Here is a 25712-nt window from a genome sequence, read left to right on the forward strand (position 1 = left end):
GTATGGTCACAGATACATTATATTTTAGGCAAATGTGTATATGACAAAGGCTTTTGTGATAATGTTTATGTACAAACACTTTCCAGAAAAAAAGATATTGTGATAATGAAGTATTACTACATCACACACACACACACACACACGTAGCATTTTTACACTAAGGTAGTAAAATCAACAAGGTGAAGCAATGACTTAGGCTGCTTTCACACTGAGGCGTGCAGCCGCGGTGACGGTATAGTCGCGCTATTTGTAGCGTTGCGGGCGGTATTACCGCGCTTTCCCATTGATTTCAATGGGAAGGCGCGGTATAGGAGCGGTGAACACACCGCGGTAAAGATGCGGCTAGCAGGACTTTTGGTGCGCTCCTGCTAGCGCACCGCTTCAATGTGAAAGCCTTCGGGCTTTCACATTGAACACTACAGGGCATGATTTTTCATGCGGTATAGCAGTGCTATTTTTAGCGCTGTACCGCATGAAAAACGCCTCAATGTGAAAGGGGCCTAAGGCTGCGTTCACACTGGGGCGGGGGTAAAGCGCCGCTATGTTTTTTTTTTATTTCAATAGGCAGGGGCGCTCCAAAGATGCTGCTTGCAGGATCTTTTAACGTTCTGCCAGCGCATCGCCTCAGTGCGAAAGCTCTCGTTTTTCACACAGACAGCAGGGGAGCCGTTTTTCAGGTGCTTTAAAGGCTCTATTTTTAGCCCAAAAGCGCCTGAAAAACACCCCAGTGTGAAAGGGGTCTAATCAGCAGTGGAGCACCATCCCTCTGCTCTGGCTAACAAAGGAGTAACTCCATAGGCAAAAGTGAGTGGCCTGTTAGCAATCATATCACGTAGAGGCGACATATCACTGTGTCATCGTCGTCTTTCAAAACATGAAAAGTGGTTAACTGTGGATCGCTTTTGAAAGGGGCGGCAAGGGCTGCTGCACATGTGAGGAAGCCCTTATTGACCATTAGATTAAAGCGGTTGTAAACCCGTTTAAAAAAAAAAAAAAAAAAAATTCTCCTGCAAGGCAAAAGTCATAATGAGCTAATATGCACCGCATATTAGCTCATTATGAAATACTTACCTCGGAACGAGGTGTGTAAAACTTACCTGGTTCACGCCGAGCGAGAAATCATCTTGCTCCGGCATGTCTTCCGGGTATCGCCGCTCCAGCGCTGTGATTGGCTGGAGCGGCGATGACGTCACTCCCGCGCGTGCGCGCGGGAGATTTAAATTCGGCAAGGTCCGGCGGCTGTCGGTCCTTTAACCGAGGATTCCCCCTGCGCATGCGCCGCTGCAGTCAGCGGCGCAATGCGAGGGGAATATCTCCTAAACCGTGCAGGTTTAGGAGATATTCTTTATACCTACAGGTAAGCCTTATTATAGGCTTACCTGTAGGCTTACCTGTTTACAACCACTTTAAGTTGCACACTGGGTGTTTAGCCCCTGGGCGTTAGCTTTCTACGATTTTATGTGGAAGGCACATGCAAGCCATCCAGCCCTGTTACTAGCAGCCTGTAGAAACTCTATGGGAGGCTGAAAGCTGCTGCAGCTGGATGGTGCATAGAGTGTTACCAACGTTTAGGGCAGTATGTGCCCAGACAAAAACGTGCGGAATGCAAAAAGTCTGTTGTCTCTGGCTGGACAGTTCACCTTTGCATCTGCCCGCATGAAATTGCCAGAATCTCATGCACAGGGGCTATAGGCCCAGCGTGTATAAAGTCTTAAATTAAAGGTCAAGTAAAACTACCCCACACGCCACACTTCTCAACAGCTGAAGCAACATATACAAGTGATTTATGATGGTCTGTTTTTAGCCCCAGCTGTGAGCACAGTCAGACATTGCTGAAACCATCACCCCTCTGGCATCAAATGCTTCAGCTATTGATGTAGAGAAAGCTGTGAGTAGGTGTTTAAACCACTTTTTAAAAAGTACAAAACAACTAGAGACAAATATCCGAGTCCGACATCCCAACATTTTCAGTATTTTTAAAAGCTAGTTCAATTTGCAGGTCATTTGTCTATCAAAGCAACTAGAAAAAAAAGCCACAGTGATAGTTTGCTCTGATACACAAGATGATAAATGAAAGGTTGTAGGTCAGGAAGTTGACAGATACATACAGAATTCAGGAGGATATCAGTTGTACGAATGATGTACACATTAAAGTGGGTGTAAACCCACTTAAAACACACTGAAGGAAACAATGTCATAGACAATAATGGTGAACAACATACCTTGCAATTGTAAGGCTGCTTTCACACTGGGGCGTGGGCGGCGATGGCGGTAAAGCAGAGCCATTTTTAGCGGCGCTTTACCGTAGTTTTTGTGGAGGTATTCGGCCGCTAGCGAAGAGCTTTTAACCCCCTGCTAGCGGCCGAAAAAAGGGTTAAATCCACCCACAAATTTCTGCTGCAGGGCGCTTTGCCGGCGGTTCGGTTGTGCTGCCCATTCATTCTGCTCCTTCACCGCTCCAAAGATGCTGCTTGCAGGAGTTTTTTTAATGTCCTGCTAGTGCATCGCCTCAGTGTGAAAGCCCTCAAGGCTCTCACAATGAGACTGCAGGGGAGACGTTTTTCAGGTGCTTTACATGTGCTATTTTTAGCCCAAAAGTGCCTAAAAAACACCTCAATGTGAAAGGGGTCTTAAAGTGCTGCCAGAACAGAGAAGTGGCAATGGACTCTAAAGGGCCTGTCAGGTGGGCGATCCTGGTGCCGAGGAAACTTCAAAAAAATCCATCAAATTCAAACCTACTGTATAATATCATTTTTAAAAGTCACTCTGTCACTGCCTGGAATGGCACTCAAGTGACAGAAAATGTCACGACCCTTATATAATACATTCAAATGTGTTACATTTTGGAAGCTGAATCTGTGCAACAAGTGTGTCTCTTTTGTATTCTACTCTTTTGTTACTTTTCAGTTTTTTTCACTTACAGGTGATTCTAGATACATTGTGCCTAATTTTCTGAAATGTAACAGTTGAAATAAAATTCAATGAATTCAGAACACACGTTGTGTATTTTCTCACACGCCGACCTGAATGCAGCTCATTTTTTTAATAAGCCTGTAAGCAAAAATCTCTTTTAATGTGAACTTTTTTTTATTTTCTTAATTATCCAAAATATGTTGACAAAAAAATACAACTTCAAAATCTTTCTCCATGCTGTTTACTAAATACCTTGGATGGTCTACATTATAAAAAAGGGTCATTTGGGGAATATCTGTACCATCCTGACATTTCAGGGCCTCAAGAAGTGAGATAGGTCGTCATCAGGATTGATACATTTTCATATATATATATTTGGGATCGACCGATTATCAGTGTGGCCGATATTTACTTTTTTAGAAGTGCCGGTCAAAAAACTGACCGATTGTATTATATTACTAAAATGTATTTAAGGGGTTTTTAACGGGGTGATGCATGCAGCTGCCTGAAGCTTCTTTTTGGGCAGATTACTGCAGTTTTTCTGCTTTTTACATTGGTGACCTTTTGACCTGTACAAAAACACTGCAAAATTGCGGTAAAAACGCTCGACTTTTTGCCTGAAAACAAAACGCTCAGGCGTGAATGCAGCCTCAGAGTAAAAGAGGCGAGTGCTTGAAGACATTATAACTGCCTTTCGGGTTTAAAAAAATGTTTTAACACTTTGTTCGGCCGCTAGCGAGGGTTAAAAGCGCTAGCGGCCAAACAAAGTGTTAAAACTTTTTTTTTTTAAAGTTATAATGTGCCTTAAATTGAAGCCCTCCAGCGGCGTGCTGTCTTCGCTGACAGGGCAATCATTTTCACTAAGGTTGTCCCGATACCACTTTTTTAAGACCGAGTACAAGTACCGATACTCGCTGATACCGATCCTTTTTTTTCATCTCATGTGACAGTGGCACATGTGTCAGTAGTTTTTTTTTTTCTACAATTTGTTTTTATATTTTTTACAATTAGTATTAGTATTTTATTTTACTTTTTTTTTTACAGTGCTTTCTTTTTTAAGGGGGGGGGGGGGATGGGCAGTGTCACTGTTTTTTATTATTTTTTACAATTAATTTTATTATTTATTGCAATTTTTTTCATTTTTTTTTTATTAGCCCTGTTGGGGGGCTGTGGTGAGATATCAGGAGTCTTAACAGACCCCTGACATCTCCCCTTTGAGACAGGGAAAGGGACTAAAGACACAGATTCCCCAGTCCCTTTCTCAGCAGCCTCAGCAGATTTACCGGCTCCTACCTATGCTCTCCATCCTGACAGATGGAGGGGGACACCAGTACGGAGGGGGACAGCAGCAGAACGGAGGGGGACACGGAGGGAGACAGCAGCAGAACGGAGGGGGGCTGGAGGAGGATGCAGGGACAGTCAGCGGTGATCGCGTGACAGGGGTGTGTCCTGTAAATGCATAGAGTGGAAGGGGCATGGCATGTAAATGTATACATAGAAGTGGAAGAGGTGTGTCCTGTAAATGCATAGAGTGAAAAGGGGCATGTCCTGTAAATGTATACATAGGAGTGGAAGGGGCGTGCCCTGTAAAACGTATACATAGGAATGGAAGGGGCGTGCCCTGTAAACGTATACATAGGAGTGGAAGGGGCGTGCCCTGTAAACGTATACATAGGAGTGGAAGGGGCGTGCCCTGTAAACGTATACATATGAGTGGAAGGGGCGTGTCCTGTAAACGTATACATATGAGTGGAAGGGGCGTGCCCTGTAAACGTATACATATGAGTGGAAGGGGCGTATCCTGTAAATGTATACATATGAGTGGAAGGGGCGTGTCCTGTATATGTATACATAGGAGTGGAAGGGGCGCGTCCTGTAAATGTATACATAGGAGTGTTAAACACTGTATAGAGCAGGGATCCTCAAACTGAGGCATTGCAAGACTGACATTCACAGACATGACTAGGCATGATGGGAATTGTAGTTCCTGAACAACTGGAGGGCCGTAGTTTGAAGACCCATGGTATAGAGTAAAGGCCTTTGAGCCTTGTGCACACGCTTTACACTACAACTATGGGATTTTTATTCTGCCAAAAAATTGCAGAAAAAAAGGCTGCAATGTTGCCTAGGTTTGTATGCACGTGATTACATATGTATTGCATTCAGTGTAAATGTGTTCCACTGTCCAGAATATTAAAGCGTTACAAAACCCAGGAGCCTGCATTCACTATATCTGGTCTCCCACAGTACATGGACATTTTATAATTTTAGTAAATATAAACTGCTAAAAACCTTTTTTATCAGCAGTATATAACAGTCTTGTGACTTCTATCAGTGTCTGGTTAAAGCTTGTAGGACTGTCCTATGAGGCTTCAGAACCCCTGACCCTCTGTTTGGACAGTGCTGATTAGCCCTGTGCTGATCACGTGCACACCCCCATGAAAAACAAAAAAAATCTCCCTAGCAATACACACAGAACTGAGCATGTACAGCCTGCCCAAAGGCTCTGTTCTATCAGCAGATGGATTGGGGACTGTGGAAGAAGAGGATAATCAGAGAAGACAGGATCAAACAGTCTTTTTTTACAGAATGCAGAGGATTAACCCCTTAGGTTCCACAGTGAGTATAACAAGCATGCTATACTGCATATACAGACTGATTTTACTGCTGTGGGTTTAGTAACACTTCACTTTCTATGCCATATGAATACATTTGATGTGTAAGATGCTAATAATCCGGCAATCTGGCACAGGTTTGGGGCATTTTCCCTGTATGTCACAGTTAATAATCCCCCACACACACCATGTATATGACCAGGGTCGGCGCTACCACTAGGCAAACTAAGCAGCCACCTAGGGCACCCGGTCCTGATGATCCTACTCCCCCTCTCCACAGAGCCAGCAAATAACTCTCAACCAGGCGCCTCTGATCAACAGTGAGTGATCTTTGTCTCACCACGCACGTGTGCAGTCTCTCAGTGTCTCACTGTGACCATCCTCCAGCTTTACCTTCCTCTCTGCTCAGCCCAGCCCATACGCCGCGCTAGAGCTGGGTGATTTTCTCCAAAAAAAATTCACGATTCTTTTTTTTTTAATGTGAGTTTTTAGGCGGGACCACGGCTTCGGCCTAGTCTGCAGCGTCCAGCCTCACGGACTAGGCCGAAGCCTCACCTAAAAACTCCTGCCCGCAGCTCCTCAGGGCCGGCGCGGTGTCAGCGCCGGATCTGGTGAAAAAAAAACCCGACAAAATCGATTTGCTGAAAATCTGAATCGATTTGACCTCTCAACTCAATTCTAGATTTAAATCGATTTTTTTCCCAGCCCTACGCCACGCGATTCCTAATCCTGCCCCCACGTCATGGAGGGCGCTCTCTATCCTGGCAGCGTCACTGGAGCCGAGTCACCCAAGTACTATAGCGCGGCACCTGCCAGCGGTGCTTCAGGCTTGGTGACAGGTGGAGCCTGGAGGAGGCAGGAACAGCAGAGTTTAAAATTGTTGCGTGGAACACCAAGCACTGGCAGGGTCATGTCGTTGAATACATAGCAGTTTGCAGAGCCCAAGACCGTCAGCTGGTGGTGAGTAAAAACTGACAGAGATTGTAATATCCCACGCAATTTGTAAATAAATGTATATAGATATAGTGACTGATCTGCCAAATAAACTGATGTGTGTGTGTACCGAGGGCCCCCTTCCCAGTGAGGCTTCATTTGATGGGTGCTGGTGGGCAGTGGCGGCTGGTGCTCCAAATTTTTGGGGGGGCGCAAACAAAAAAAAAAAAAAAAAAAAATTGCGGTCTCACTGTGCCCATCATACACAGCTACTGTGCCTATCAATTGCAGTCACTGTGCCCATCAAAGGCAGCCACTGTGCCCATCATATACAGCTACTGTGCCCATCAATTGCAGCCACTGTGCCATGCCATCAATTGTCGCCACTGTGCCATCAATTGTCGCCACTGTGCCATGACATCAAACGCAGCCACTGTGCCAATCAACTGTCACCACTGTGCCATTCCATTACATGCAGCCACTGTGCTATCAATTGTCACCACTGTGCCCATCAATTGTCACCACTGTGCCCATCAATTGTCACCACTGTGCCATGCCAAATGCCGCCACTGTGCCACGCCAAACGTTACCACTGTGCCCAATTGTTGTCACCACTGTGCCCAATTGTTGTCACCACTGTGCCCAATTGTTGTCACCACTGTGCCCAATTGTTGTCACCACTGTGCCCATCAATTGTACTCGCCACTGTGCCCTGTTAAATTCTGCCACTGTGCCCTGTAAAATGCCCCCTCACCATTTCAGCCCGGCACTTACCTTTTTGGGGTCAGCCATCCTGCTTCCACCGTCCCTCGATGACGCTTCAGCCAATCAGGTTACCAGAACCGGTGAACCTGATTGGCTGAGACGCCTGTCAGTCTTATACAAGGAGCGCATCCCTAGTGCGTTCCTTGTATAAGCTTCCGGGACCCGAGGGCTGTACTCGGAAAAGCCTATCAGAGCCGTTGGCTCTGATAGGCACTTCCGTACAGCCAACCATGAGCGCCGACCATCTGAATAGAACAGCGGCAGCGGCGATAATAACATAGATTCATGCAATGCATGAATCTATGTTATTAGACTCAGTGGCGGTGAGAGCCAGAGGGGGCGGCGCTCCAGCGCCCTCTATGGACGAAACCGCCACTGCTGGTGGGGCTACATTTGATGGGCAATGAATGGTGAGGCTGCATCAGTGTTGCCAACCGTCCGTATTTTTACTTTTATTTTTCGTAAATACGGGCACTTTTTCCCCCGGTTCGTAAATGTCCGTGGTTGCAGGAATGTGCCAGTAAAACTAGCCGAGATCGGTCTGGCTTGGAACTGCGCATGGAGATTGGAGGCACCGCAGAGGGTGGAGACGGGTTGTTGGCACCGCAAAGGGGGGTGAAGGCAGGCGGTGTACTTGTTTGTAGCCTAAATACTGAAATTTGCACCTAAAAATGTAATAACTTTTGTGAAATGCCAGTAAAAACGTGGCTGCGCCAGTAAATTTCGGGTGTTGTGCCAGCATGCGTGCGGGAGACTTCAACTCGACAAGGTCTGGCGGCTGCCGGTCCTTTAGCCGAGGATCCCCGCTGCGCATGCGCCCAGAGGCATTGCTAGGGGGGTGCGGTCTGCACCGGGTGACACCCGCTAGAGGGGTGACACCATCCCGTGTTTTTTTTTTAGCTGACATGCCCAGCCTGCCCTGTGCAATCCCAGCCTGCCCTGTACCACCCCAGCCTGCCCTGTACCCCCCCAAACAGCCCTGTACCAGCCTGCCCTGTGCCACCCCAACTTGCCCTGTGCCACCCTAACTTGCCCTGTGCCACACCAATCTGCCCTATGCCACCATAACTTGCCGTATACCACCCCAACCTTTCCCATGCCATCCCAACTTGCCCTACGCCACCCTAACTTGCCCTATGCCACCCTAACTTGCACTATACCACCCTAACTTGCACTATGCAACCCTAACTTGCCCTATACCACCCCAAACTACCCTATATCATCCCAACATGCCCTATACCACCCACTACACCAACCTGCCACTATACCACTCTATACTACCCTAACCTGCCACTATACTATCATTTACAGGGGCTGGTTTGGGGTGCGCCCCAGTGCACTGCCTGCTTGGTGCTGGGCAGCCTAGACACAGGGGGGGGGGGGGGACACCATGTTTTACTGCACCGGGTGACACCAACCCTAGTGACGCCACTGCATGCGCCGCTGCAATCAGCGGCGCATTGCAGGGGGGAATATCTCCTAAACCGTACAGGTTTAGGAGATATTCTTTATACCTACGGGTAAGCCTTATTATAGGCTTACCTGTAGATAAAAGTCAAAAAGTGGGGTTTATAACCACTTTAATGAGCTCATTCTGGATTTTAAAAAAGGTGGGGTATACATGGGCAGGAGAAAACGGGTGGAGTCAGGGGTGAAGCAGCAAAATTAGGTTTTGCCTAGACCAGTGATGACCAACCTTGGCACCCCAGATGGTTTGGAACTACAATTCCCATATCTCTGTGTTCAATATTTTTGAGTTTTACAAGAAAAAAAAAAAAAATTCCCATATCTCATGCACTCTGCAGTGTAGTGGAGCATCATGGGAAATGTAGTTCCAAAACATCTAGGGTGCCAAGGATCGTCATCACTGGCCTAGGGTGTCACAAATCCTTGCATCAGCCCTGTATGTAACTTTACTTATAAAAAAAATCATGACGCCCTTCACGGGTCATTTTCTACACACATGAGGCCATAGAAAGCAGTTCTACTAAAGCCAACAAAAAAAACTGACACAGCTTCTAACACACCGGCCATCCTGTACAAAGCCAATCTGCTGGGCTCTATTCACCGCCATTATCACCTCTCAGTCAGCGCTGTGCGCCACATTCCCTCCTCAGCACACTATTCTCACACACACCCGCCTCCGTATACAGTCTAGGACTACCGTTCTCCACTGGTCGCCGAGCTTACAGGAAGCCTCCCGGTCCTCACCTCCGCCATTACCACATCACCTGCGTAGCCTCATTCCTGAAACACGACGCATGATTGGCTGACGAGCCTCCGGGGAGGCGGGTCGCGCGGATCTGCGGCTGACTGGCGGGAAGAAGAATTCTGGAATTCTCTCTGAGGTGATTTGGTGACGTCACTCGCGTCTTCTACCGACTAGAGAACGGTGATCGGTGTGACCGGTGTGGGGGAGGTGTGTAATCATATCCCGACGGAGTGTGGGTACAGGGAGTGCTACAGATCCCACCGGAGGGCTGCTTCATTCACACCTAGGGGCCTATTTATGAGTATTAGTGTACAACTTTCACCCGGGATTCACACCTAGGGGCCCATTTATGTGTATTTGTGCAAAACATTCACCCGGGATTCACACCTAGGAGCCCATTTATGAGCATTTGTGCCCAACTTTCACCCGGGATTTACACCTAGGGCCTATTTATGAGTATTAGTGCAAAACTTTCACCCGAGATTCACACCAAGGGGCTCATTTATGAGAGTATTAGTGCACAACTTTTACCGGGGATTCACATCTAGGGGCCCATTTATGAGTATTAGTGCCCAACTTACACTCGGGATTCACACCTAGTGGCCTATTTCTGAGTATTTAGGCACAACTTACACCCAGGATTCACACCTAGGGGCCCATTTATGAGTATTAGTGCCCAATTTACACCCGGAATTCACACCTAGGGGCCCATTTATGAGCATTTGTGCCCAACTTACACCCGGGATTCACACCTAGGGGCCCATTTATGAGCATTTGTGCCCAACTTACACCCGGGATTCACACCTAGGGGCCCATTTATGAGTATTAGTGCCCAACTTACACCCGGGATTCACACCTAGGGACCCATTTATGAGTATTAGTACCCAACTTACACCCGGGATTCACACCTAGGGACCCATTTATGAGTATTAGTACCCAACTTACACCCGGGATTCACACCTAGGGGCCCATTTATGAGTATTAGTGCCCAACTTACACCCGGGATTCACACCTAGGGGCCCATTTATGAGCATTTGTGCCCAACTTACACCCGGGATTCACACCTAGGGGCCCATTTATGAGCATTTGTGCCCAACTTACACCCGGGATTCACACCTAGGGGCCCATTTATGAGCATTTGTGCCCAACTTACACCCGGGATTCACACCTAGGGGCCCATTTATGAGCATTTGTGCCCAACTTACACCCGGGATTCACACCTAGGGGCCCATTTATGAGCATTTGTGCCCAACTTACACCCAGGATTCACACTTAGGGCCTATTTATGAGTATTACCGGTAGTGCAAAACTTTCACCTGGGATTCACACCTAGGGGCCCATTTATGAGAGTATTAGTGCACAGCATTCACCCGGGATTCACACCTAGGGGCCTATTTATGAGCATTTGTGCCCAACTTTCACCCAGGATTCACACCTAGGGGCCTATTTATGAGCATTTGTGCCCAACTTTCACCCGGGATTCCACCTAGGGGCCCATTTATGAGCATTTGTGCCCAACTTACACCCGGGATTCACACCTAGGGGCCCATTTATGAGTATTAGTGCCCAACTTACACCCGGGAATTACACCTAGGGGCCCATTTATGAGCATTTGTGCCCAACTTACACCCGGGATTCACACCTAGGGGCCCATTTATGAGTATTAGTGCACAGCATTCACCCGGGATTCACACCTAGGGGCCCATTTATGAGTATTAGTGCCCAACTTACACCCGGGAATTACACCTAGGGGCCTATTTATGAGCATTTGTGCCCAACTTACACCCGGGATTCACACCTAGGGGCCTATTTCTGAGTATTTAGGCACAACTTACACTTGGGATTCACACCTAGGGGCCTATTTATGCCCAACTTACACCCGGGATTCACACCTAGGGGCCCATTTATGAGTATTAGTGCCCAACTTACACCCGGGATTCACACCTAGGGGCCCATTTATGAGCATTTGTGCCCAACTTACACCCGGGATTCACACTTAGGGCCTATTTATGAGTATTACCGGTAGTGCAAAACTTTCACCTGGGATTCACACCTAGGGGCCCATTTATGAGAGTATTAGTGCACAGCATTCACCCGGGATTCACACCTAGGGGCCTATTTATGAGCATTTGTGCCCAACTTTCACCCGGGATTCCACCTAGGGGCCCATTTATGAGCATTTGTGCCCAACTTACACCCGGGATTCACACCTAGGGGCCCATTTATGAGTATTAGTGCCCAACTTACACCCGGGAATTACACCTAGGGGCCCATTTATGAGCATTTGTGCCCAACTTACACCCGGGATTCACACCTAGGGGCCCATTTATGAGTATTAGTGCCCAACTTACACCCGGGAATTACACCTAGGGGCCCATTTATGAGCATTTGTGCCCAACTTACACCCGGGATTCACACCTAGGGGCCCATTTATGAGTATTAGTGCACAGCATTCACCCGGGATTCACACCTAGGGGCCCATTTATGAGTATTAGTGCCCAACTTACACCCGGGATTCACACCTAGGGGCCCATTTATGGGTATTAGTGCCCAACTTACACCCGGGATTCACACCTAGGGGCCCATTTATGAGTATTAGTGCCCAACACACACCCGGGATTCACACTTAGGGGCCCATTTATGAGTATTAGTGCCCAACTTACACCCGGGATTCACACCTAGGGGCCCATTTATGAGTATTTGTGCCAAACTTACACCCGGGATTCACACCTAGGGGCCCATTTATGAGTATTAGTGCCCAACTTACACCCGGGATTCACACCTAGGGGCCCATTTATGGGTATTAGTGCACAAGTTTCTTAAAGACCCCAGATGTCTCCATAAAGAGGACCTGTCACGGCCCTGTGATAGCATTAACATAAAAATGAAAAAAGGTACAGCGTGAAAAATACATAAATAATGTAAAGCGCTCCCTGGCCCCCAGGCTCATGCCCAAATGTGATCTCGGGTCCCGCATGTACATGGTGACGACGCCACACATGTTGGGTATCGAGTGAACCTTTGATCACAAGCTGAGGGTTGCAGTAGCAGCCTTCAGCCTGTGCGGGTTTTGTAGAGTCGGTGACCGGCTTCAAAGTGAAAGTATTGCGGCAGCTCCATAGCTGCCAACCACTGTCACCTGTGCCCCTCCCGCCAGCAGCCTTCCCATTGTTCCCACGCTGTTTCGTGCTTACCGATGCCCAGGAAAAAACATCCGCCAGAGAGACTGCAGTGACATCGATGCAAAGCCATGCCTCACTCTCAAATGCAACTTCTTTGGTGGACCATGGCGAGGCCTGTTCTGAGTGGAACCCGTCCTGTTAAACTGCTGTATGGTCTTGGCCACCGTGCCGCAGCTCAGTTTCAGGGTCTTGCCAATCTTCTTATAGCCTAGGACATCTTTATGTAGAGCAACAATTCTTTTTTTCAGATCCTCAGAGAGTTCTTTTCCCATGAGGTGCCATATTGAACTTCCAGTGACCAGTATGAGAGAGTGAGAGCGATAACACCAAATTTAACACACCGGCTCCCCATTCACACCTGAGACCTTGTAACACCAATGAGTCACATGACACTGGGGAGGGAAAACGGCTAATTGGGCTCAATTTGGAAATTTTTACTTAGGGATGTACTGACTTTTGTTGCCAGCGGTTTAGACATTAATGGCTGTGTTGAGTTATTTTGAGGGGACAGCAAATTTACACTGTTATACAAGCTTTAACTGACAATTGCGCGATCGTGCGACGTGGCTCCAAAACTAAATTGGCATCCTTTTTTTCCCCCACAAATAGAGCTTTCTTTTGGTGGTATTTGATCACCTCTGCGGTTTTTATTTTTTGCGCTATAAACAAAAATAGAGCGACAATTTTGAAAAAAATTCTATATTTTTTACTTTTTGCTATAATAAATATCCCCCAAAAATATATATATAAAAAAAAAAATATGTTTTCCTCAGTTTAGGCCGATACGTATTCTTCTACCTATTTTTGGTAAAAAAAATCGCAATAAGCATTTATCGGTTGGTTTGCGCAAAATGTATAGTGTTTACTAAATAGGGGATAGTTTTATTGCATTTTTATAAAAAATTTTTTTACTACTAATGGCGGCGATCAGCGATTTTTTTTTTTCGTGACTGCGACATTATGGCGGACAATTTTGACACATTTTTGGGACCATTGTCATTTTCACAGCAAAAAATGCATTTAAAATGCATTGTTTATTGTGAAAATGACAATTGCAGTTTGGGAGTTAACCACGGGGGGCGCTGATGGGGTTATGTGTGACCTGAAGTGTGTTTTCAACTGTAGGGGGTGTGGCTGTAGGTGTGACGTCATCGATTGTGTCCCCCTATAAAAGGGATGACACGATCGATGACGCCGCCACTGTGAAGAACGGGGAAGCTGTGTTTACACACGGCTCTCCCCGTTCTTCAGCTTCGGGGACGGATCGTGGGACTCCAGCGACGATCGGGTCACGGAGCTTCGGACCGGGTGCGCGTGCCCGCGGCTCAGCCTAACCGGTTAACGCCCGCCCACTGTATATATACGTCCTCTTTTTAAAGATGGGTATCTTGGTAACGGCAGCAGCTGCTGCCACAACCGAGGTATCCATCTCTTCAGTGGGTGGGTGTGTAAACGATAACGGCGGTCTCCGCGGCGGATTTGCCGCAAGATGGCCGTTATCGGTGGCGGGAGAGGGGCCCGCCGCTCTCCCGCGCCCTCCGCCGCTTACCGGAGCCGTCGGTAGCGGCGGAGGAGATCGGGTGCTGCTGGCTGTTCACTGAGGACGCGAGTGAGGGCAAGATGGCCCCCACCCGTCCTCATAGCTTTTCTGGGCGGAAGTGACGTCAGTCCCGCCCAGCGTCTTAAAGAGACAATTTCTCTTATCGTCCATGGACGGACACAGCTCCTTAAGTCTTGACAAGTGGGTTATGTTCCTGTTTACAGGAGAGGACTAGGCAGAAACATGTTAAATGGTTAAATACATGTTAAATTAACAGAGTTGAACAGCCCCGTCCCTCCAGACATAACCCTCCTCACTGCAGCCTGCAGCCTCAGTTTCGTTCTGCCTAGCAAAGGAGAAGGACGTATGGCTCCCTTTGGGCCCAGAGCCCTGAGGAGAAATTTTATTTTATTCTATTTTCTTTTATTTTATTTTCACTTTTTCTTGAAGAATCTTCTTTCAACTGTCGGCTGAGTGACAGGCTGGATATTATAGATCCTTGTAGTCTACTCAGTCCGACCAGCAAGCGTGGACACACCTATGCAAAGAGGCTTGGTCTGCCACGCCATACCTCATGACTCCTGAGGTGGCCGTGAGCTTTGCTCCGAGGTCCACATATGACTGGGCTGTGGTGTTGTCTCACTCACAGTGGACCGGGCCGACAGCTACCTCCATTGCGGTTGTAGGTCTGTCAGGAATGCGTCAGCGAGTCCTCGCTCGGACGCGTAAGTACAGTCCCTCCTACTTCGGTGGGTTGGTACGGCTGGGCATTCCTGGGGTTCGGAGGTGCCCTGACAGTGGAGGAGCACTCCTCCCTTCCCTGCTCCTTTCCCTTGCTGCATTGCTAAGGCACGCTGTCCGGGGGGGGGGGGGGGGCTTTCCTGAGAGGGCTGTGTTATCTGGCACCTTTTACTGTCTGATACAGGGTTTTTCCTGTGGGGTCACTGTAAAGGCTCTTGGAGGCTTTCCCTGTTTAAAAGGTGGCGTTTTGCCGCCGTTTGGCCGACGCTGGCGCCATTTTTTGGGTGGTTTTTAATTACATTGAAAACTCCCATTGGCAGCCATTTTGTCGTAGCCGCGCCATGTGCAGCGGGCGGCCATCTTTGTGCAGTTCTGTCCCCTAGTGCTGTATCTACGGCGCACACAGGTCCCTGCAGACGCCGCAGTTCCTTCATGGTTTATTTCCTCTCCACACGCTGTGTGATGAGAGCGGTCGGCAGCGCTGGGCAGTCTCCTCCTGAGGTGAGTCCCCTGGCTAACAGACTTATATTGGGATATGTTTTTATCTCCCCGGGTCAGCGCAGCAAGTGGGTAAGATGCCCTGTATAGGGCCCTGGGAGCGTCAGTTGTTATGTTAAGACAGGTATTACATACACATGTAAATGTCTTTTATATTTGGAGTCAGTATCTGGTCCTTCCCCTACATGCTCAGCGGCAGGTGTTAGCACCTGGAATCTCCACAGAGACTTCTTTGTTAGCCATGGACACTTTTGGGCCAGGCTGGGGGCGGAATGCGGACGGGCGGGGGTTAAAAGAGTGCCCCCTCCCTCTGTTATCCCCTGGGGAATGCTCCGTATTATTGAATTTGTGACCATATGTGTTTTTTATCTTTTTGTCTATGGTTTATATGACTCTTTTTTTTTTTTTTGTGTGTCACCTTTTAAAGTCCCACCCTCAGGGGGGTACTTTTGTTTTTTCTGCTATGGAGCCATGGACCAGGTACCTGGGTAGTAAAAAAAAAAAAAAGCAGCATAAGGCATTTATGGGTGCGCTTCTCACTGCTGTAAGGGACTCTCTTAAGCTGTATAGTGCAGCTGTGTTTCCGCCGAGGGCTCGGTCTTTTTTTGGAACACAAATCAGACCGCTCTGTGTAGGTTCTCTCCTTCTTGCCCTTCTTTGATAATTTCTAAGATGCGGAATGAGAAAAGCCGCTGAGGTAGTCCCTCACCGCCTGGCGGTTCAGTGCCCTTTTGAGGAGAGCCCTTTCAGGGGATCCTCCGGGTGTCATGTATAGCTGACCACTCTCCCTATTACGGGAGTCCCCGCTTGTATGGATCTGGCTGTTAGAAGATCCGAGGTACTGGCCCTTGTCATGTTTACCATGCTGGGGTCCGTCTTGCGGCCTATTGTGGCTACTACTCTGAGTCTCAGTCAATTTCTGAGTGAGCATTTTGCACCAGACAGTGGAGGAGCACCGTCTCTGTACCAAGGATATTAGGCTAGCGGACCCGTTGGTCCAGGGCCTCATATAGGTCTGTGATGCTTCTTTGAATGCTGTGCCCCTGTTATCCAGGGCTTCTGTTTCAGAGATGGTACGCGGTGGTGTAGTGGTTAATTCCATTACTTTTCAGCAACAGTCATTGGTCCGAATTCTGGACACTGACACCAATCTAGCTGGAGCTTACTTTGTCGCTCTCTGTGCCTGCGTGGGTTTCCTCCAGGTACTCCGGTTTCCTCCCACCCTCCAAAGACGTGTGCATACACTTCCATAATATACATGCAAACTTTGTGTATGTATTAGTACGGGGCCGACAAGGGCTCAGCTGGGGGACTAAATTGTCCCTGGGTGCGTAAACGCTATATGCAGTCGTCTTCCCTCCCTGCTCTAGGTGTGGGGGGGTGGCTTACAGGTTCACAATTCAGTGAAGCTCTCTGACTGATGGGGGGCAGTCCTGCATGGTGCAGTGGTAAGCCACCTGCACTTCAGTGCACAAGGTCATAGGATCGAATCCATTAGACCCACCATGGGGCTGCTACCTGTATCTGCGAGGTGGTCTCTTCCGAGTCCTAGATAGGGTTTACGCCTATCCATAGAACAGAGTTCTTTTCTCGTTTATTCCTCGCCCGGCTTGTCGGTCTGCCTGAGAACAGTGCAGGACTTGTAAGTCCCGCAGGGACGCATACATGCATGTCCCGTTTTGCATATGTCACAGAATTTTCTGTGCTCCGTGATGGGGGAGGGCTTCTGTCAGTCTGTGGCCCTCCCTCTTAATCTGGCATTGGCACTGAGGGTTTTCGCCTAGGAGCTCGCAATTATCCTAACTTTGTTGGGACAGTGAGGTTTTGCCTCGTGGGCTTCTTTAACGACCTTCTTCTGAGGGCAGCTTCTGTCTCAGACCTAATGGAGCTGTTTATAGCCATTCAGACCCCCCGAAGTCTCGGGTGGGTGCTAAACATTTGGAGCTGATCCTGAGTCTGACTCAAAGGGAGCGAAGGTCTTTCTTCCCCTGGAGAAATTGCAGGCTCTTCAGTCTGCAGTGAGGGTATTAGCATCACGGTATCGGTCTTCTATCCGGGTGCATGCTGGTCCGGGACCTGTGGGTAGCCTTCTTCGAGGCGGTACTGTATGCCCAGTTCCACACTTGGGCTTTCCAGGAAATACGGTCCAGGTGGTAAGAAATTTCTTGTCTTCGGAGTCTTCTGAGTTGGGACGGAGATCCCCAGATCTTCGGCCTGGGAAGTTGTTCCATCCTTCCAGTGGTCGTTGTTTATGACAGACGCAGGCCTCACGGATTGTGGGGACCCCTGGGGGGGTCCAGTCGGCCCAGAGTCGCTGGATTTGCATGGACCTACGGCCACAACTTCCTGAATGTGCCTGCTCTCTTCTAAACTTGGTGGCTACCCAGGGTCGGGCCTGGTTAGTACCTAGGTGGGAGGCCGCCTGGGTGCTGGGGACCTTGTCTACCATTCTTTGTCCCACTATTTGGTTGATCAGGCTTTGATTCTCCTCGTGTTCGAGGCGGTTGCAAGGTACTAGCCAACAACGCCACGACCGTGGCTTCGGTCTACCATGGGTATGCCAGCAGGCGGGCTACTAGAGTCACCTGATGCTGGACCAGGGTGACTGGTTTTCTGTGCCCGGGGGTGTTTCGGCTCCCTTGCAGGAAGTGAGTCTCACAGGGCAGGCGAGATTATGGCTCAGCGTAGACTGCCTGCCCTGCAGGCAGTTGCCTCTGGGTTCAAGCCCAGGAAGATCTGTGTCGTTACGTGGCCTGGGCTCGCCTTGGTTTCTTTCCACTCGTGGATCTCCTGGCCGCTCGTCTCCACTGCAAGGGTGTCGAAGTAGTGACCAGGTCTAGTGCTCTGGTACTGACGCGTAAGTTGCGCTGGTGACCCTGTGGGGGTCTGTATCAGCGGCCTTATACCGTTCCTCCATTTGTGTTGCTTCCTCAGGTGCTCCATAGAGTGGAGGCTGAGGGGATCCCGATGTTCCTAATCACTCCAGATTGACATTGGCGTCATTGGTACGCCGTTTTCGGGCGCTTCATAACGGAGGTACCCTGGCCGTCGCCAGGGCGAGAGGTCCTTCTGTCTCGAGGTTCCATACTTCCTTCTGTTGTACAGTCACTAACTTACTCAATATGGCTATTGGTAGCCAGACTTTAAGAGACCGGGGTCTGTCTGACTCGGTCATCTCAACCATGTTGAGGGCATGGTAGTCTTCTTCCAGGAGAATCTACAGTCACACCTGGCAGACCTACATCTCTTGGTGCGAAGAGATGAAGTGACGTCCACGGACGTATTCGATGGCCAGGGTCCTGCTGTTTTTTATTTTTTATTTTTTTACAGCTTGTTGTGGATCTCAAATTACTTTTAAGCACCATTTGGGGGCAGAGTTCAGCCTTGGCTGTGTTCTTTCAGTGGCCCTTTGGGGCCCGTTCCCTGGTGGGTACCTCTTTGTGCAGAGGGTTTGTCATATTCTTTCCCCTCTTGGCTCATCTCTTCCCCAATGAGTTTTGACTCTGGTGCTCTAGGTTCCTCAGGAGCTTTCCCTTTGGAAACTTCAGAGAGATTTTCTCTTAACACTATCTCGGAAGGTGGCCCTTTTCTTCCGTTAGAGGGGTCTCTGAGCTGGTGGGCTTGTCTTGCAAGCCGCCATGCTTGATACTCCATAAGGATTAGGTGGTGGTGCGCCCGCGACCTTCCCTTCTTCGGAAGGTGATCTCGGACTTTCGCCTGAATGGGGGCATTGTTCCGTCTATCCTTTTTGCCCTCGGCCGGCGCATCCTACGGAGGTTGCTTTTCATACTTCAGGCGTGGTACGCGCTTTGCGGGTGTATCTACCTGCTACGTCTCCGTTTTGGAGATCTGACCCTCTTTTGTGTCAGTGTCTGGTCCACAGAGGACCTGGCGGTCTCGTCGACCACCCTGTCTCGGTGGATCTGACAGACCGTCATACAGGCCTATGCTCTTAGGGGGCGGGCCCCCCTTTTTCCGGTCGCGGCACTTTCGACCAGGGCACCTGGTGCTTCCTGGGTTTTTTCCGACTTCATACGTTGGTGTCACAGGTGTGCAGGGCGCCGACTTGGTCGTCCGTTCACGTTTTTGTTTTTCAAAATTTCCTGGTTGCTGTGAGTGCATCATATGATGCTTTTGCCCGCTAGCGTTTGCAGGCGGCCGTTTGAGGTTGCATCTCCTCCGTTTGAGGAGCTCTGCTTGTTTTGGGGTGAAGTTAAAATAGGTTTTACTGATATATTTCCCACCCCTCGTTTTGACACTGCTTGGGGACGTCCCACTTGTCAAGACTTAAGGAGCTGTGTCCGTCCATGGACGATAAGAGAAAATAGGATTTTTTGTACTCACCGTAAAATCCTTTTCTCTGACGTCCATGGACGGACACAGCTCCCACCCCTCCTTTTTAGGTTTGTACTGCTTGTTACGAACTGAGGCTGCAGGCTGCAGTGAGGAGGGTTATGTCTGGAGGGACCGCCCCCTGGGCGGGGCTGTTCAACTCTGTTAATTTAACATGTATTTAACCATTTAACATGTTTCTGCCTAGTCCTCTCCTGTAAACAGGAACATAACCCACTTGTCAAGACTTAAGGAGCTGTGTCCGTCCATGGACGTCAGAGAAAAGGATTTTACGGTGAGTACAAAAAATCCTATTTTTTTTGTTGTCGTTTTTTTAAATGACAACATTTCCATTTTTTTTTTTTTTTGCATTTAAGCCTAAATATGAGATGTGAGGTCTTTTTGATCCCAGATCTCATATTTAAAAGGACCTGTCATGCTTTTTTCTATTACAAGGGATGTTTCCATTTTTTTTTCTTTATTTCAGTGTAAAAAATTATAAAATCAATAAAAATAAATAAGAAAACAAAAATTTTTTTTTTTAAAGCGCCCCGTCCCGACGAGCTCACGCGCAGAAGCGAACGCATACGCGAGTAGCGCCCGCATATATATAAACCGTGTTCAAACCACACAAGTGAGGTATCGCCGCGATCGTTAGAGCGAGAGCAATAATTCTAGCCCTATACCTACTCTGTAGCTCAAAAAATGCAACGTATAGAATTTTTTAAACGTCGCCTATCGAGGTTTTTAAGGGTAAAAGTTTGACGCCATGCCACGAGCGGGCGCAATTTTAAAGCGTGACATGTTGGGTATCATTTTACTCGGCGTAACATTATCTTTCACAATATAAAAAAAATTGGGCCAAATTTATTGTTGTCTTATTTTTTAATTCAAAAAAGTGATTTTTTTCCAAAAAAAGTGTGCTTGTAAGACCGCTGCGCAAATACCGTGTGACAAAAAGTATTGCGATGACCGTCATTTTATTCTCTAGGGTGTTAGAAAAAAAAATATATAATGTTTGGGGGTTTTAAGCAATTTTCTAGCAAAAAAAACTGTTTTAGTCTCGTAAACGCCGAATCTGAAAAACAGGCTCGGGGCTTAAGTGGTTAAAGGGCAACATACATATACGTTGATGTGCCCAGCCGTGCCATTCTGCCGACGTATATCGGCGTGAAGGGGTCCTTAGGTGGTTAAGCAGCCTATAGATGATTTAATTTTCTTTCCCTCCAACGTGGGTGGAAGGAAAGAAAATTGATCAATTACCCGTTTAGCACAGTTCGTGTTGATGGGGGGAATGCCTCCCACATTTCTATTGTGTTCTGTCAGTGGTGGGGGGGGGGGCACACATAGCCTTCCCAACCAGCAGAACATAATGATTACTGCTAGCGGCTATAGCCGTCGGCAGTAATCGCATGTAAAAAGTCGGGCTGGTTGTATCAAAGTCAATTGATGGATCGACTTGGGTACAATCAGCCTGCCCATAGATGGATCGAATCTTGGCTGGTCCCTGCTGAACTGGCAGAATTTCGATCCATATATGGATGTCTTTAGACTAGGGATGTGGAGATAGAAACTCTCCACACAGACACATATGTTATAGTGGAGTTTTCCCTTTAATAGCAATATTGTTTGTCACAAAATCTTTATTTATTCCAGATCAGATTACAGATGATATTCTTGCACGCAGAGGAATCATGATTAAAGAAGATAAGCAGGTAAGTATTATATGAAAATTGTTCAGAATTGTAGTAGCCAGCAACAAATAATCACTACAATGCTCTTTCTCTTTTTAGTTAGAGGCACACATTGACCACGCTTTAAGAAGAAATGAGTTTCAGCACCTAGAAGGATTTCAAAAGAAGGAACCCAGTTCCCAAAAATGTACCAAAGAATTTCTTAAGAAACTTGACTTACTTTTTTGCAGGGTAATACTACTTCTGTGTTATTGACCTTGTGTCCATGTGGTATGTCAGCTGATGGTGCATGTTAGCAAAGTGTTTGGCCAGGGCTAGTTTGGAAGTTCAATCTCTTTGGTACCAAGATATTTCACTACTTACTCCCCCATCATCTCACTATCAGCACATTGATTTGCACTTCCAAAAATGTTCACTTTACCTGTCAGTAGTTATAATGTTATGGCTGGACGGTGTATAATTTCAATAGAAGAATATACGGTATGCATGTTCCATTGTATGAGTTACGATTTGCAAATCCAAAAAAAAAATCCACAGGTATATTAGGTAAATGAAGGTTCAACCAGCAACCATATTCTCTGAGCAATAGTGAGCTTAATCAGTTGCCATGGGTGTGTTGCAGAAGAAGTTATCTTTCAGGAATGACGAAACAATGAGCATTGTACTTATATGTAGAGAGGTTAAACCACATGGAGCCTCTGTCGGGTTTTTATTGCTCTATGTAGTTCTGTTGGGGAAGTTTCTCCTTCCTGACCAAGTGACACCGCTATCACTGGAACAGAAAGGGATCGACAGGAATAAAAACATGGTCGAATTTCTAATCCATATCTATAACATTTAATCTGTGTATGTAAGATCTGCTGTAGTTACACTTTAAATACTGAAAATATAACATGGTCCCAATTTTATTTTAGGAGCTGGATAAAATGGAATTGAAGAATGTATCTCTACTGCTTAATGTTTTATCGAAATTTGGAAATGATTTGACCTCAAATGGAGATAAATGGCTAACCACAGCAATCAATCAGGGATTGGTTGAGAAGATAAGTGTTTCTGTTGACCTTTTTTTACCATTTTATTATTATACAGGAATTATATAGTGCCAACAGTTTGTGCAACACTTTAAAATGTGAGGGCAGGCAGTACAGTTACAATACAGGAGGAATCTCGTTAGAGCTTACACTCCAAGCATGTTAAAAAAAAAAGAAAACCTAAAATCAGACATCATTTTTATAAGTGCGTGCATAGTAATGTGTATATTTGACACAAGCGTACCTGTATATAACTTTTTACAGAGACAAAAGGTACTCCTGCTGATAATGTTCTTACCTGCTTTTATTATCCAGGGGGCATGATCTCCTTCCTGGGCTGTGATTCTGGTTAACACAATCATATGAATATGCCCATCTGACATCATATCAGCCTGAGGAAGATCACTTGACTAGAGTTCAAGTACTTCTTAAAGCGGTAGTAAAGCTTGTTTATTTATACCTGTAGGTACAGTAAATATCTCCTAAACTTGCACCGTTTGGGAAATATTTTATTTAGTAGTAACATCACTGGTGCATGGGCACTGGGCTCTCAATGGACGACATGCTGTTCATTAAGAGAGCTGTGGCATGGTCGTGACTCCTGCGCGCATGCGTTGGAGTGACGTCATCGTGGCTCGGCTATTCAAATGGCTGGAGCCCACAAACCCGGAATGAAGGCTTAGTGATAAAGGAAGCCCCTGGAGGGCTTTGCTTTTTTTTTCAAATAACAATTTTTTATTTTTCAAAAAAATTTCAGTACAGAGTATAGCAGCAGTTCAAGTACAGAAGATGAGCGGAGATACAAAATTCCAGCTAGGTGGGCTTACACAGTGGCTCCATCTCTATGTCTGCTATCGGTGATATGTAACCCAATTGGAGATCTAAAAGAAAGAGTAAAGAAAAGAAGAAATAGGGAAAGAGAGGGGGTGGATGTAAGGAGGGAATGGGGTGAGGAGGGGGGGACAGGGCGGGGAGGGAAGCGAGAAGGAAAAAGGTAAAGAGGAGAAGGGACAGGAGAGACGGGGGGGGGGGGGAGGCAGGCAAGATTGTCAGGGTGAGCAGCGTACCTTGGCGGCCTATTGTCGACTCACGGCGGGTCCTCCACCACGTGCCACCTCTCCCAGACCAGATCATGGGCATCCAACCTATCCTGGATCCTAGCCGTCATTTTTTCCATGAGTTCTACATCTTTGACCCTAGCATAGAGGGCTTCTTGTGATGGGGGGGTTGGTTTCTTCCAATGAAGCGCTATCAAGCACCTCGCAGCTGTGGTTATGTGTCTCAGCAGTTTCTTGTAGGGTTTAGCTATGCGAGGGAGGGATAGGCCTAGTAAGAACAGCTTCGGGGAGAAGGGTATGGGCGCCTCCAGGAGGCGAGATAGGAGCTCTTGCGTTTGAGTCCAGAATGGGACAATCAGGGGACACGTCCAGTAGATATGGAACAGTGTGCCCTTAGCTTGGCCACAGCGCCAGCATCGGTCAGAGGTGGAGGGGTAGATCCTATGGAGGACGTCCGGGGTCAGGTACCAAAAGAACAGCACTTTATACATATTTTTCTTATAAAGGGTGCAGATTGAACTCTTGGCCGCCTGCCTCCAAACCGCCCCCCACTCGTCCTCCGAGAGTACCTCCCCCAGCTCCTTCTCCCATCGGAGCATATAAGTATGTTTACCTTTGGTTTGTATGGGGTATTCATTAAGGATTTGGTAAATGTCTGATATGAGGCCCCTTCGGGCAGTGCCCTCGAGGATGATTCGCTCAAATGGGGTCGGTTTTGAGAAGAGGAGCCGGGGAGCGATTGTTTGGGCGTAGTGCCTGATCTGTAGGTAGCTGAAAAAAGCTTGCCGTGGGATGTCATGCTTGGCTTGGAGATCAGTGAAGGAGTGTAAGGTGCGGGATCTGGGGTCTACTAAATGACCAAAGTGGAATAGGCCTCGTGAAGCCCAGGGCCAGGACATCTGGTGGGTGAGACTGGTCGGTACTTTAGGGTTGTAGAGGAAAGAGGTCAGCAGGGAGCTATCGGACCGAAGTCGACCGTCTCGGGCTAGCCTCCTCCATGTACTTTGAAGCTGCCGCATGGAGCCCAGTAAGCGTCCGGGCCCCACTGCCGCATCCGCGTTCCACAGGAGGTTGTTGGGGTGTATCGGCGCCAGCCAGATCTTTTCCACCTCCGTCCATCTATTGTAAGACTTCTGGGGGAACCATGATGCCACCGCCCAGAGCTGCGAGGCCTGGTAGTATTTGACCAGGTCTGGAAAGGCCAGACCTCCCTCGGCTCGTGATGCCGTCATAACCGAACGTGGGATCCTGTGGCGTTTGTAGTTCCACACATACCGGAGGAGGTCAGTTTGTAGGGTTTGCAGATGCGCGCAGGGGACCGGGACAGGGAGGGTCTGGAAGAGGTATAGTAGTTTTGGGAGGACAACCATCTTTATTGCCGCTATCCGGCCCAATAGGGATATCTGGTGGGACTTCCATTTGTGGATCAGTGCCCTTATTGAGCTGTATAGGGGGGGGAAGTTGGCTTGGTACAGGGATGCAAAGCTTGGGGTCAATTGGACCCCCAGGTATTTCAGGGAGGTGCGCTCCCAGTGGTACGGGAAGACGGACTGCAGGTGTAGGGCCTCTGGTTCGGGCATATTGATCGGCATGGCCATAGACTTAGACGTATTAGTCTTATATCCCGAGAGGGCCCCGTAGCACTCTAATTCCCTGTGTAAGTTAGGCAGGGAGATGCGGGGGCGCGTTAGTGTCAGGATGATGTCATCGGCAAAGAGGGAGATCTTAAATTCCCTCCCCCTTACTGGGATTCCTCGGATGTCCGGGTTGCCTCGGATCGTCGCTGCTAAGGGCTCGACGCAGAGAGCAAAGAGGAGGGGGGAGAGGGGGCACCCCTGGCGTGTTCCATTAGTAACGGGGAAGGTGGATGAATTGGCAAAGGGCGTTTTCACCTGCGATATCGGGTTGGTATAGAGGTGCCGGACCGCCCGGAGGAAAGGTCCCCTAAATCCCATATGCCTTAACGTGGCGAGCATGAAGGGCCAGCCAAGGCGGTCAAACGCCTTTTCTGCGTCCAGACTCAGGAGCAAAGACTCCGGTCCCTCCCTGCTCGCCACGTCAATTAGGTCAATCACCTTCCTCGTGTTGTCCCCCGCTTGGCGGAGGGGGACAAAGCCCACCTGGTCTTTATGGACCAGAGAGGGTAAAACTACATTTAGGCGGAGGGAGAGGACCTTTGTGAAGATCTTGAGATCAGA

At 48.0% G+C, this 25712-nt stretch overlaps 2 protein-coding genes across 4 annotated transcripts in view; one reads left to right on the plus strand and one right to left on the minus strand.

The window, feature by feature from the left end:
• Positions 1-9545, minus strand: part of FAM217B (family with sequence similarity 217 member B) — a 47378-nt gene extending 37833 nt beyond the window's left edge. For 2 of the 3 annotated variants that reach the window (XM_040330013.1, XM_040330011.1), the window contains exon 1: positions 9438-9545. In XM_040330013.1, coding sequence (XP_040185947.1) covers positions 9438-9446 — 9 coding nt within the window. In that variant the 5' untranslated portion in view covers positions 9447-9545. The remainder of the gene's footprint in view (positions 1-9437) is intronic. The other variant, XM_040330009.1, reaches the window with a different exon arrangement.
• The window catches only part of SYCP2 (synaptonemal complex protein 2), a 121156-nt gene continuing 104844 nt past the window's right edge, over positions 9401-25712 (plus strand). Inside the window, exons 1-4 of the mRNA XM_040330008.1 lie at positions 9401-9645; positions 21388-21446; positions 21525-21656; positions 22340-22468. Coding sequence (XP_040185942.1) covers positions 21426-21446; positions 21525-21656; positions 22340-22468 — 282 coding nt within the window. The 5' untranslated portion in view covers positions 9401-9645; positions 21388-21425. The remainder of the gene's footprint in view (positions 9646-21387; positions 21447-21524; positions 21657-22339; positions 22469-25712) is intronic.

This window comes from Rana temporaria, chromosome 12, assembly GCF_905171775.1.
Source record: "Rana temporaria chromosome 12, aRanTem1.1, whole genome shotgun sequence".
Taxonomy (NCBI): domain Eukaryota; kingdom Metazoa; phylum Chordata; class Amphibia; order Anura; family Ranidae; genus Rana; species Rana temporaria.